Here is a 14276-nt window from a genome sequence, read left to right as displayed (position 1 = left end):
AAAGTTATGGGAAGAGTAATTATTACTAGACTGCACGATGCAGTGGATGGGATGTTAAGGGAAGAACAGGCAGGTTGCAGAAGGGGGCGAAGCACGACTGAACACATCTTTGTGCTTCGAAATGTCATCGAACAATCGCTGGAATGGAATGCAAGTCTGTATACCTGTTTTGTAGACTATGAGAAAGCATTTGATAGTGTCCACCGCGAAACACTGTGGAGGATAATGCAGTCTTATGGAATACCATCAAAGTTCATTAGAATGGTCAAACTGTTTTACAGCAACACCAAGTGTGCAGTGATCGATGGAGCAGGCAAATCGGATTGGTTTACCGTGAAAGCAGGTGTAAAACAAGGTTGTGTAATGTCAGGGTTTCTCTTCCTGTTGGTAATAGATTGGATTATGTGTAGGATTACAGAGCAAGGTAATACGGGGATTCGATGGAAGATGATGAGACAGCTTGAAGACTTAGACTATGCCGATGACATTGCGCTCATTTCCAGCACATGGGCGCAAGCACAAACGAAGTTAGAAAGACTGGGGAGCAACAGTGAAGGTACGGGTTTGAAGATAAACATCGATAAAACGAAGGTGCTCAGACTCAATGCAAGAAGACAAGATCCTATGAAGATAAACGGCACTGATGTAGAGGATACAGACAGCTTTGTCTATCTAGGGGCCACTGTTAACAACTTGGGTGGTGCCGAACAGGACATTCGGAGTAGGTTAGGTAAAGCTAGAAGTGTTTTTCATCGACTTTCAAAGGTGTGGAGAACAGGTGAATTCCGCCGAGAAACTAAGATGAGGATCTTCAAGTCAAACATCATTTCTGTCCTGTTATATGGATGCGAGACTTGGAGAATGACAAAAGCGGACGAAAAAAGGCTTGACACCTTCCTTCACAAATGCCTAAGGAGAATCTTGAAAGTCCATTCGCCCATGTGTGTGTCTAATGATGAAATTCGGAGAAGAGCAGGAATCGAAAAGATCAGTTCACAAGTACGACGAAGGCGATGGAAGTGGATAGGTCATGTTCTGCGTATGGCACCAAACCGAAACCCACACGTGGCATTATCCTGGGCACCAAGCGGGAAAAGAAGCAGAGGACGGCCAAGGGAAACATGGCGGAGAACGGTGGAGAAGGAACGCGCTGAGCTGGGACTAACATCGTGGGCTGCAGCAGCAGCTGTGGCCAAGAATAGGGACAGATGGCGAGCATTGATGTCCGGCCCTATCCCCCACCAGGGGGCAAGGAACTAAGAAACTGGCCTGGGAACAACTTGCTTGCTTTTGAAATCGCTTCAATGCGAAAAACGGTACGAAAACTCGCTAAAAAAGATGTAAATGGAGAAAAAAATCATTCCAGCAAGGCTAAAACAACTCTTGAAAGTTAAAAGGAATCTAATTTTTTTAAAATTATACACACATGTTTTGTTACATTAAGCCAGAAGTTCATAAAACAGGCCTTTTGAAAATCTCCTATTTTGGAAAAATGGCCTTCCTTAACTTTGAACGGCCGCCTGACTATGAAAGGTGGATGGACATTGTCCTTATTTTCTATTTTAATATGTTTATTTTTATTTTTCTGGTGGATCAAGGGGGGTGGCTAGCCACCCAATCCACCCCCCCTGGATCCGCCCCTGATCTTAGAAAACTGAAGTTTTACTCAGGAACCCAAAAAAGGTCAAAAGATCAAGTTCAGAGATTGTCAATGATGCATTTCGATCTATTTTGGCTCTGTCTTCTTTGTTACTAATAAGCATATTTTTTGAAGCTTTTGGTTGTTTTTGTTCATTGCTCATGCAGTTCTAAATTGTAAATAAACAGCACACAAACCGTGCAGAAGCAATAAAGTTTCACAAGGGGGTCTTAAATAATTTTCGGGAATTAACGGAAATAAATGTAGCTGAAATCTTCTGTGTTGAATGATTGTTCAACAAAAGAACTTGCATTACCTTGTAGCGTGACATTTATAGGAGGATTTATAGGAAGGTCAAACACTGTCTTGCAATATTGTTTACACTACCCGATCGAGTAGTCCTTTCTAACTGCAAGGGAGTATTTTGCTTTGTTTTCTGTGCAGGGATTTCTTGTTGATTTAAACTTTTAAACGTGACATTCATTCCTGTAGTTAGTTCACAGTCCTATTCAGTTCTATTGATCGGACAATTGTGTGCAACAGACTAAAAGATCCGGTCCATTGGCCGGATGTCATTATGATGCCATTGCTTAAAAAAAAAAGTTCACAGTTAAATATGATTGACAGTATTTTGAAACTGCAGATACCATAGGCTTGATTACCAGCTGCTAGAGAGAGGCAAAAATCGAGCCTACAGCTATTATTGATTGCTGTCCATTTTCGAAAAAAAATATTTAACTTTAGTAGCAATTAATTCAAGTTAACAACTGCATCGCTAAATATAGGTTGGGTGCCCTGCAGCTGGGACAAACAGGAGTTTCCACAGTTGGCAGCCAGCTCCTAGATGGAGACTGCTCCCATGGCTGGGAAATCCTGGCAACCCAGCCATGAGCCCCCATGCAGAAAGAAGGAGGACAGGCACCCGTCACACTGATTAAACAGTGGAAAGGGAAGGAGGGAAGGGGTTGAACAGACTAAATGCTAAACTCCGGGCAAACGCTCCACTGGTCTGGCCAACACTAAAAAACACACGCCTGAAATCCGGAGCACATGGAGCCCGTTGACCACGAGGGAACACTGTCGCTCTTTGTTGTTAACTCTGTTAAATTACATTGTTGTTAACTCTGTTAACTTGCATTTAACTGCATTTAAAAGGTTTTTTGGGAGGGGGAGTGAAGCTTCTGTACTCCTCTCCTTGCTTGCTGTGGGCCTGGAAGATAAAGGTCAAGTCACTCTCCTTTTCAACTGCGCTGTGCAGTTCTTGCTCTGCACGGGGTTTATTATTATTATTATTATTAACTGCGCTGCGCAGTTCTTGCTCTGCACGGGGTTTATTTTTTTTAGTTTTGTCGGTGACCAGACGCAGACCTCCACTCGGTCGAGGTTATGTCACGCGATGTTTAGAAGCTATAAATCAGTAACAAATGGAAACAAATGGTTATTCTTTGTCTTTACAAAGAATGTTTTGTGTGAAATATTCGAATTTGAAGCCTTTGACTCATGAAAAATACTAAATTTCCACGCTTTCAAAGAGAAATGTAATTCAGCGGGCCAGAATCTGTGAATAGATACCATTACGTTGGTGGAAAAGAATGTGCTGACATGACAAGTTTCACTTTCGATCGGCTAGACCTCGAGTCACGTAATTTTTCAAAGCTATTAATCAGCTACCTTTCAAATCTTTTCGAATCCTTTGGTCTTTACTAAACAAATTTATTGCAAAGTATTTCCCTATTTTATGTTATTGAAAGGATTTTAAAGATATGAAGAAAAATTCCCTTCACAAACATGCCCTGACTTGTACCGCTTACGTCATTTGGTAGGCTAGGGGAATACCCTCTGTGCTAAAAACGGCTTCAGCGTCCACGCGTGGGAATTCGGCCAGCATTTGCATAAAAGAAAAATAATTAATGGCGTCTGGAACTAGTCAACCATGAAATGTCACACAAGGTGTCTTTTTTTATCATCATGTTTGTCACTCGCTACATTTTAACAACCGCCTATTGTAATACAGAAAGAGGGGCAACAAGCCGGAAGGCGAGATCTGGCCAAGTAAGAAAATTCAATTTTTTTGATTGGCTGTTTCAAAGCATGGCTGTCACAGCGCTAAAATTTGAACGTGCGATGCGGCCCCAAGAGAATTCAATGTCTGTTTTTTATGCAAATTATAGATCATGCACGCAATCATAATATATTCGTTTTTGAGACGTTTCGTTGTTTACAGTCGGCCTCAAAAGACAAGAAGATTTCGTTTTAGTTGTTTGTAGCATTATAAAGCTATTTCTGACGAATAACGATGTTTAAAAACAGAGAATCCGCCGTAAGAATATTTATGTTTGATTACGTGACCGGATCTAATTTGCATAAAATCTAGACATGTCTCGCCGCCAAATGAACAATTTTTTTAAATCAAATAAATATTTTTACCCGACCTAAAGCTTTCATGATTGCCTTCTGCTTAATTCTTTAGTAAAATACTCTGCTAGATATTATTCCTGGAAAGACGAGAATGGTAAAGCATTCGTTATTCATTTGGTTGAGGATTGGATATTCATTTGATTGCCCATTCTCGTCCCCAGAGGCCGCGATCCTTCTGGTCAGCACCCGGGTGCTGACCAGAAGGATCGCGGCCTCTGGGGACGAGAATGTTGATTGCCATTTTCTTAGAATTGTCTAGGGCATGCGCAATTGACTCGCCTGCCACATTCCTGACAGGCAATCACGTGGTGCAAATCGGATTTGACAAGATCTCGCCTTCTGCTTCGCCCACGAGATCTGGGAACGAGATTATTCGGTGCAAAGAGAGAATACTATCGAAATTCTCACGGATACTTACGTTCCTGGCGTGAAGCCAGACGCCAGACGTAATGAAATCAACATTCGGGGTTTGTTTCGAAAGCGGGTGTTTTTTTTAGGGCGACCATAATTTGTTTGAGGCGGGTTAGGGTAAGGGGGGGTCAACTTTTATGGCAAAGGCTTTTTTCCACTGTCAGGATGTGGAATTATTTATTTATTTATTTATTTATTTATTTATTTATTTATTTTATTTTTTCCCCATTTCACTTCAAGTTGTTCAATATTTTTTAGTTATCTTTTTTTCACTCCCCCGCCATGGCTCCCTTAGGGTGGTCACGTGACCAGCGCAGTTTTAAGCTCTAAGAGCTTCTTGTTATTATTATTTTTCGTTTTGTTGGTGACCTGTCCCAAACCTCCACTCGGTCATGCTTAATGTCACGCGATGTTTAGAAGTTACAAATCAGTAACAAATGGAGAAATTTTCTTATTTTTTGTCTTTACAAAAAATGTTTAGTGTGAAATATACAATTTTGAAGCGTTTGACTCGTGGAAAATACTAAATTTCCACGCTTTTAAAGAGAAATATAATTCAGCGGGCAAAAATCTGTGAATAAATATAATTACGTTGGTGTAAAAGAATGTGCTGACGTCACAAGTTTCACTTTCGATCGGCTAGACCTTGAGTCACGTAATTTTTGAAAGCTATTATCAGCTACGGTTCAAGTATTTGCGAATCCTTTGGTCTTTACTTAAAATATTCGATCAGCGTGAAGTATTTTGAAGCGTTGAATCAAAGAAAATACTAAAATTTCATGCTTAAAAGAAAAAACGCTTTAGCGGGCAAGAATTCACATTTATTTACATTACGTTTGTGACCTGGAATGTGCTGGCGTTAACAAATTTTTACTTTCACAAGGCACTGATCGGCAAGAATCATGCAATGCTCTAAAAGGTTTAAATCTGCTACAAACGGAAACTAAACAAATCCTCTGGTCTAAACTTAGCATGTTAAGTGTGAAATATTCGACTTTTTAGTGTTATTTACTTTTGGAGCTGTGTCATCTATAGGATTTCTGAAATCTGATGGAAAACCACTGAGACAAATATGCCCTGACTTGCAAGGGTTATGTCATTGGTAAATTAATTCCCCGGGGAATTCTCATTCAGCAAAACACAGGTCTAGTGTTCTTCTCAAATTTGATTTAATTATTTGCTCCAATATTCCATTTTCGGAGCTGGTTATTCAATCTTAAAACGGTAATTCAAGACAACACTGGATGCTGATTTAAAAGATTTTTTTCGTTTCACGGATCAAGATCATGGAAATTAAATTTGGCCACCATTAGCATATAAGAATAACAGCCCTCTAAGAGGTCATGTGGTTACCGATATTTTAACAGACTTAGTCGAACTGAGGAAATAGTGAATAGCTAAAATGGTTCTGGAATGTTCATAGTGTAGTAATGATGAAAGTAGTCCCCCCCCCCGACACCCGCCTTCATCAATTATTTTACAAGAAATCAGATCGACAAAAATATGTTAAAGATTTTCCGAGAGATTTTTGGTGAACGTAGTTGTCGTAGGCTTTCTTGCAAAACAAATAACAGATATTGATGTTGGCGGGTCTAAATGTGTTTTTGGTTTACCTCTGGTCCTAATAAGGGGGGAAACATATTAAAGGCAACGGGTTGACCCTTTTCTGTAAAATATAACGATCTCCTTATACTCAGAGATAAATTCAGATATTGATTCCAAGCAATAACATTTCACTGCATTTCAGACCATGTGCGTTCGTACTGTACGTAGTACACACTTCTTACCTCGAATTCGATCGATTCATCGGTTGTATTTCGCAGTTGACAATCAAGATCAATAGACATTCTTTTATTACTTCCTTCTTGTCGTGTAGGCCACATTCAAATTTGCGGGGGGGATTGGGTAATAACCTTGTCACGCATTCTACCAAAATTTGTAGCGATCGGACGAAGAATGCATTTTTGGTAATTTTTTTAGCCATCAGTCCTGAAGAAACGATATTGTATAAAGGGCAGTACGGGAAAGAGTTTTATGCATGGCCAGAAGTTATTAGGTAAATCCTCGTGCCGTTTCAGGAACGCTTTCGTTCTTCCTTCGCCAGCTTCGGAAAATATTACTTCAAAGCAATATCCACGTGCGAAGCATCATGTTCCAACTACGTTCGGCCACATGGACGTGGCAATCATCATATTCCAACTACGTTCCCCTATATGCACGTGCCAAGCATCATGTTCCAACTACGTTCGGCCATATGCATGTGGCAATCATCATATTACAGCTACGTTCGCCCATATGCACGTGCCAAGCATCATGTTCCAACTACGTTCGGCCAGCGGTTCATCAAAGCAGTCGATTGTCGATCGTGGACAGTTCGAAAGCGCCATAATGATTTTGAAAGTGGCTTTTTTTTATTCGGAATCCTCATATTTAACCAAATCCTAACAATTCATCACCGTAACTCATATATCCTTCTAAAGAATAGTATTGTAATCGTAAAAAGCTACCTAAAGAACTTGAGAAATCCTCATGCCCTTTTGGTACGCTCTCGTTCTTACTTCGTGCTTCGGAAAGTCTTACTTACTTACACAGATAGTAGCATTATGGTTACCTTGGTAACCCCAAAAATGTTTAATTTCGGATGGAACTAGTCAACCATGAAATGTCATGCAAGGTGTTTTCTTACCATCTTGTTTGTCAGTCGCAACATTGTTCGACCCAGGTAAAGGGGATAAGGGGAGGGGGGTGCATTTTTTGCTCCCCCCACATGGCTCCCCTAAAGTGCTCACGAGACCAGCGCAGTTGTAAGCTCTAAGAGCTCTTGTTTATTCTTGTTTATTACAGGAAGACCTCAAGAACAGTACAGAAGTATAATGTAGTGTGTACATTAATTGATGGATGTAAAGAAGCATGGTCTTACATGTTACTCTTTTGGCAGAAGAATGGACTCAGTCAGCTAAGGGTGGTACTCATTCCATCATAAACAGACAGCTAGCCATTCACCTAGCTCAGCATCCTGATGTAAAGGTTGGTCTTTTAATACCAAAGTGTAGTCCAGAGGACAGACAAGATGCTAAAAAATATCAAATCAACATTATTGAACCTGAAGAATACCCAGGCATTGATCCAGTTAACTGGCTGGGACATCCACCAGAAGAGTTTAGTACAGACTTCATCATTGGCCATGATATTAAGCTTGGATGGCAAGGAAAGGCCATAAGACAGAAGTGTGGTTGCAAGTGGATACATGCGGTGCATTCAAATGCAGAAGAAATAGGATTGTACATGCCATACCCAGGTGCAATTTCCACTGCAGAGGAAGAACACAAAAACCAAGTAAAACTATGTAAAAGTGCTGACATGGTGGTAACCATTGGACCTAAGCTTAAGCATAGCTTCTCTTCTAGCCTCAGCTTTTTAGGCAAAGAAGTATTTAATATAACACCAGGGATTTTTGAAGAATTTTGTAACATATGCCAGGAATTCCAAGAGAGAAAGACGTGTAACCTCTTAATCTTTGGTCGAGGTGATGCTGAAGACTTTGAACTCAAAGGGTTTGATGTTGCTGTGAAAGCAGTAGCTGCCCTGGATGATTCAACTTACCGTCTTATGGTCATTGGTGCTCCTGATGGAAGACAAGAGGAGTTGGCTGCGAAATTATGCAGTTATGGCATTTCCCCCAATCAGCTGATTGTGCGACGCTTTTGCAAAGACAGGAAACAATTGGCAGACTTCTTTTGGGAAGCAGATCTTCTGCTAATGCCATCAGGAACAGAGGCTTTTGGAATAGCTGCTTTGAAAGCTTTATCAGCAGGTGTTCCACTCCTTGTGACTAGCAATTCAGGCCTAGCAGAAGCTCTGAGAGAAGTGCCCCTAGGTCCTCAATGCATAGTAGATCCAAACGCTAACTGGGCCAATGAAATCAAGAAAGCTTGGAAAAACCTGAAAACTCGCCAGGAAGAGGCAAAAATTCTTTGTGAGAGGTATAATGAGAAGTACAGCTGGAAGGAGCAGTGTGCTGCTCTTGTGGAAAAGATGCAGAGCATGATCCAGGTAGTAATATATTGTAATCTGGAGGGTCTAATATAGGAGGAGAGCTTGACCCTCGATGACCTTCACCTTAATTTCTCCCACCACATTGGTGTGAGAACTTTAGGCCCGTTTACACAGGCGATTTTTGTCGCGCAACTCAATGCAATTTTTGTCGCGCCGAAGTTGCAGCAAGTCACCGCGATATCGCAGCGACTTCATGCAACTTTGCCATGATAACGCGGCGATAAAATCGCCGCAAGTTTGTACACGTGAAAACTAGCCGCGAGTCGCAGAAGTTTCGAACATGTTCAAAACTCGATGCAACTTCGGTGCGACAAAAGTTGCATTGAGTTGCGCGACAAAAATCGCCTGTGTAAACGGGCCTTTAGGAACTTTGGCACAGCTGTTTACAAAAGTCCCTTCCCTGGCTTTGTTCTCCAAGGGAATACCGGTAATTGATAATAATGTAGGTGCAAAAATTGAGAGAGGCTAAAAATCATGTTTACATGAGTCAGGTTTGCCTAGTAACTGCATCTTACTGACGTTTTGTTGAAGAAACAATTTTTTTTAAGTCCAGATCTTACTGAGAAGTTGTCAACTCTTCTAGCCAGTTGACAAGACTGGTTTTTAAAAGGGTTTGCTGGCAAGGAGGGTTGATCCATTTTGGAAGCATGTTTCGTGTAAAGATTGACTAATTAGACTAATTAGAAGGAGAACCCATTGCTGTGATTCAACCCACATGACAATCCAACCAGGGGTTGTGTAAAGAAGCCGTATTTGATTTTGAGATGGCAATGATGCATTCCATGGCATTTTTAGTTTCCATGGTCATGGCTTCTCACTGTTTCAATGGCTGGACAATGGGATTGGTACTTGGGATTTATAGTGACGGGGATGATCGAATGGGGGCAAAAGTCAAGACCCCAAAAAATCCCTTAAATTCCCAAAAATCCCTGGACCAAAAAATTATTACCGGTAACCTCCCAAAAACCCCATGCCAAATTTCTGACCCTTTTAATTTCCAGAAAGGGGCAATGATAAAAAAACAAAAACATTAGAAATGGAACAATCGAAGAGCTGGGGGAAAGAACGGCCCCTGGAATTTCTGGCTAATTCGAACATTATCGAAACAGCTCCAAATTGCGCATGCAGGTTTGTTTACGTGTGCTAAACACTGTCCTGTGTTGCATTTGGCTGGTCTTTTCTTTGTTTTTCAGAAATAATGTATGCAAAAAAAGGCATTTTGCAAGCTTACGTTCTCCCAGTCAGCTAGCAGTCTGAGTTTTCCAACGCATCGCGTGTACATCTTTCCCTGCAGGGTTTTCTAAGCATCTACAGAAGGCGAGAAACCATTTTACAAGCATGTCCTCGACTCGCTGCTGCCATGTTTCTTGTTGATTTGAGTAGAGTAGGACTGGACACTGCATTGTGACGTAAGGTCACATGTTAGAGGCGGAAGAGTTTGAATTGAGCAAAATGGCGCCTTTGAAAGTAAAACGTAGAAGTGTATAGCTTTAGCTCAAGTGCGGCTGCCAGGTGGTTGAAGGACATCATTAAGTCTGAATACCCGTAAGTTTACAGCATCGCTCGAAGAACTGAGGGATGTTTCTGCCTTTGTTTTGTACAACAGCGCTGTTAAGCTCTTTGGAAAAAACGTTGCACAAACCAAGGTAGTTTTGAGCCTGGCTGCATGAAAAGCCTAAAACAAGAGGTTTCTTGCCGGGAACTTTGTCAACGCGAGTTTTGCAGGGTCCGCTTGGGTGCTGCCGCGACAAAGTTGCCGAGAAGTGACCTGGTTTTAGACTTTAAAAAATTCTTTATAGGTTTCGCAGGGGACGTTCGCTCGCAAAATTTTTTCTGTGCCTCATTAAATATTCATCAATCAATAAATCAATCAATCAATCGATTCGTGCCTTAGTTTATCTTGTTTTCGCGGGATTTTGTAGATGTGTGATGATGTAAGGAGTGGAGAAAGAAGTGAGAGCAAGCCGGCGGCACTTAACTGAAAGCAATCAGTCTTTATTTCACTTTCACCTCAAATTACAGCTTACGGTAACAGATTAAAATAGTCTTGCCCGAAACAACAAAAAGCAGCTAACCGCAAGCAGACTGCAGTGAAAGCTAGCCGCCAGCAATCTGGTGTGAAAGCTTACTGCACGAAAAGTGTGATGTAAGTGTTAAGGCTGACTCTGATCCTAAACTTAGTTTAAACCCTAACCCTAACCCTTATCCTTGGGTATAGCTTTTTAACCCTAAATTTGAAATGAAAACCTAGGGTTAGGGCTAGGCCTGTAATCCCAAAACTTTAGCTGGTTTCATTGTTTTGAGGAACAAAAGGTTTCCTTTGTTTATCGTTTGTGTAAGAAAAGTCCTAAAGACGCCGCCAGCAAAAAAACCTTGTCTTTTTGCATGTGTTATTTTTCGAAAAAGAACGAAAGACCAGCGAAATGTAAGACAGGACAGTGTTAAGCACACGTAAACAAACCTGCATGCACAATTTGGAGCTGTTTTGATAATGTTCGAATTAGCCAGAAATTCCAAGGGCCGTTCTTTCCCGCAGCTCTTCAATTGTGTTTGTTTTTTTTCATCATACCATCTGAATTAATTATTAAATAACAGCAAAACACCTTTGTTTGCACTTTATTCGCAGAACTACGCAGCCAAGGCACTACCACGAAACTTAAGATTGTTTTTAATACCCAGAAAAATCCCTACCTTAATCATGCCACCCCCAAAAAATCCTGGAATCGAAAATTTCAAACCCCCCAAAATCCTTCAAATATCCCTGTCACTGCCATCCTTCGAATATCCCTGGGTACAATACAAACTTTAATAACAATGCTGATGCATTGAGCTTTGGATCTGTCTCCTTGTATTAGATGGAAGTGCTGATCTACGATCTACTTATCAGAAATATGTAATTAAATATTCAGAAAAGGAAGATTGAAATTGCTGAACTGAAGGACAAGATGAATGTTTGAGATGAAGTTAATATTATTCCCAAGTTCACATAGATCCACATAGCTTAACAGCATGTGATTATTTCTTAGCAGCCTCTCTTGGGATATCTGTTGAATTTGTGAAAGCCAAACTAAAAGGAGCCAGTTCACAGAATGGGACATCAGATTCAGCAAACTCGACAGGAACCAAAGAAAGAACTGAAGGAGCAGAAACTACAGCGACTAGCCAATCAACAGAAAGATGCATTCCCACAAAAGAAGAAATTTTTCGTATAATTACCTGGAAAAAGATTCAGACCATGCCAGATCATGCTAGCAGTGAGGATCATGAAGACTTGTTGACTTATTTAACCAAAATTAGAGGTGTTCTTTTCCAAGATTTTAAGGTGGGCAGTTTGCTGATCACAGTCATGTGTAGGTCACTGCGGGTCCTTGAAGAACTCTGGTATGATTATACATCTGGACATCTGAATGAAGTGGTGCAGAAATGTCTTGTAACAGAGGATATCCTAAATGACCTTGGCCTATCTGAATTGAAGCTTGATACTATCATAAGAGAAGATGATTACAAGGCGTGTAAACAGATCTTCCAAGAATCAGGTTAGTTCCAAAGACTTTGTAATGTATAGATATGGTAGGGTTTCAATTGAGTTTTAATATACTCTTATTTATGAGTTGCTTTTCGTAATTTTGAAATTAAAAAGATATATAGGTGGCAGTAATAACAATTTTTACTGCCAGCTATATCATGAGAAAGATAGGTTCCAAGAAATCTAATGGGACTTTCAGTGCAGTGACTTCTAGAGGTTCTGACTTATTTTTAACTTGGAAAATGGCAAAGGTGTTTCCAAATTGTAGGAAGCAGGGTGAAATTTCACTCCTTATAATTAATCTGTTGACTAGTGAATAACACTTATGCATCTTATCATTAACGCATATAGTTGAGGGCGAGAGACCTCTACGTCTTACGTTTCAGTATTTATTTTCTACTTCTGTAACAATACAAGTACACCCTTTTTAAGTTGGAAAAATTAAAATACTCGACTGCCAAAAAAATAAAAAGTTGATGAGCTATACGAAATCTCAAGTGATTAAACCTAATTACTTGATCTTTGCCAATACAAGTGGAGACAGAGAGCCAAATGCTCTGTTTCAGTAAATGGTTTCGTAACTGCTCATTACAGTTGAATAAACTTTCTGTTCATGGCGAAATGATATGAACACAGAGTTTAAAACAACAAAGATCAAAGAGCTCTTCCAGCCACGACTAAATTTTTTTCATACCTTGAATATATAATTACACATGAGCAGCAGGGGATTCAAACATTTCTTTGATGCAATGAAAAAAGCAAAAATGAGTAAACATGCATGACAATTGCAGATAATCAGCGTTTTAATAATACCGACAATGTCAATTACATTGACATAGGATCTGTTCGTCTCGTCTCAGTATCCTCCAGCGCACACAGTTCTTTGCTAATGCTTTGGCTCTTTCCCAGGAGTCGCCTACTCTTTCCAACTTAAATTCGCCACTACCCACGTGGATGGATAGAGGCACTGTGAGAGTAAAGTGTCTTGACCTAGAAAACAACACAATGACCTGGCGAGGGCTTGAACCCAGACCACTTGATCCTGAGTCCAGCACACTAACCGTTAGGCGACATGGCCTTAATTCCACATGAAAAGTGTTGGGGGTTAACAGCGCAACAAGAAGCACAATTTTATGACGCATGCAAGAAAAAAATTAGATATTTTATATTCATCTCACTTAACACGTATTCGTTCATTTATTTTTGAAAATATCTAACATAGCAAAAAAAGGAACATCTAAGAGAAACCCTTACCAGTTTTCGTCACAGTAGGTGATTTCCCATTCTGAGGAGAAATAAAACCGCCAAGTTGAGTACTTCCCACCATCCACTTTTCCACTTTTTAAATCGCCATTTGTGCGTCAGTCGACATGAATGCATTAGCAAAGCATTTTTAGTTAACATTTGATCAGCATTTTGTGCAGCGAGTTGCATGGTCAGGATTGTCATGAAATTGCAATGAAATTGCAAATACAAAACTTGAGAGCTCTGAGGCATATTTGCTAAAGTTTGGGAGAAATCTGTCGTAAGGTTTTGAAATTATGGACATTTTTTTGTAAAAACTAGATTTTGAAAATATGTTTATATCTCAAGAGATTTTACTGGAAAACAAATGGCGTTTTCTTTAAATTCGAACATTTTTTGTTTAGGATGCAAAAATTCGAAGAAATTAATGGTCAGGACTATTCCTGCCAAAAAGCGCAACTAAAAAATGTAACCAACAGAAGTGGTTTAGTGGTTCGCATCACGCTTTTACACTATTCTACGAAACATAGTCACCAGCAAGAGAAGATTATAAGCTTTTATACACGCAGACTGTTGGAAGAAATGAAATCCTCTATATTCTCCTCTTTAAAACTGTACACCATCTCTACCTGCGTGAGATTCTGTGAGACATGTATTACTAGTAAATAACCCTTTTCATAGGAAAGTGATTACTTATTCTTGTATTGCATTATCTTTTCCAAATAAGCAAGTTAGAGCGGTTTTCACTTAAGTGACGGAAGTAATTTGTGTTTGCTTTGGTTTTGCTTTACTTCGCTTAGTGATTAGCTGAAAACACCCGAGCCACTTTCTCGAACAATCAATCAGAGGCAAAACCAAAACCAATTGTGATTTGCTCGGGCATGTTTTCCCGCGCTTCGTGCCGGCTACATGTATTCGCTTCGAGTTTTGATTGGTTCACTGAATTGTCTGTGTCCATTGTAATTGGTCAGAGTAATTACT

General features: G+C 40.1%; 2 protein-coding genes across 3 annotated transcripts in view; both read left to right on the top strand.

Annotated features, from left to right (window-relative positions):
• LOC144632191 (D-inositol 3-phosphate glycosyltransferase-like) overlaps positions 1–8557 on the top strand; it is a 76303-nt gene extending 67746 nt beyond the window's left edge. Inside the window, exon 2 of the mRNA XM_078490788.1 lies at positions 7313–8557. Coding sequence (XP_078346914.1) covers positions 7379–8557 — 1179 coding nt within the window. The 5' untranslated portion in view covers positions 7313–7378. The remainder of the gene's footprint in view (positions 1–7312) is intronic.
• The window catches only part of LOC144632258 (uncharacterized), a 181478-nt gene that overhangs the window by 85270 nt on the left and 81932 nt on the right, over positions 1–14276 (top strand). The window contains exon 3 of one of the 2 annotated variants that reach the window (XM_078490864.1): positions 11551–12060. The exons of the other annotated variant lie outside the window; for it this stretch is intronic. Within the exon in view, the coding sequence (XP_078346990.1) occupies positions 11551–12060 (510 nt within the window). The remainder of the gene's footprint in view (positions 1–11550; positions 12061–14276) is intronic. 2 annotated transcript variants of the gene reach the window in all.

This window comes from Oculina patagonica, chromosome 12, assembly GCF_052425735.1.
Source record: "Oculina patagonica isolate OP01 chromosome 12, crgOcupat, whole genome shotgun sequence".
Lineage (NCBI taxonomy): Eukaryota > Metazoa > Cnidaria > Anthozoa > Scleractinia > Oculinidae > Oculina > Oculina patagonica.
The sequence above is the reverse complement of the archived record's forward strand: the minus strand, read 5'-3'. Positions and strand labels throughout refer to the sequence as shown.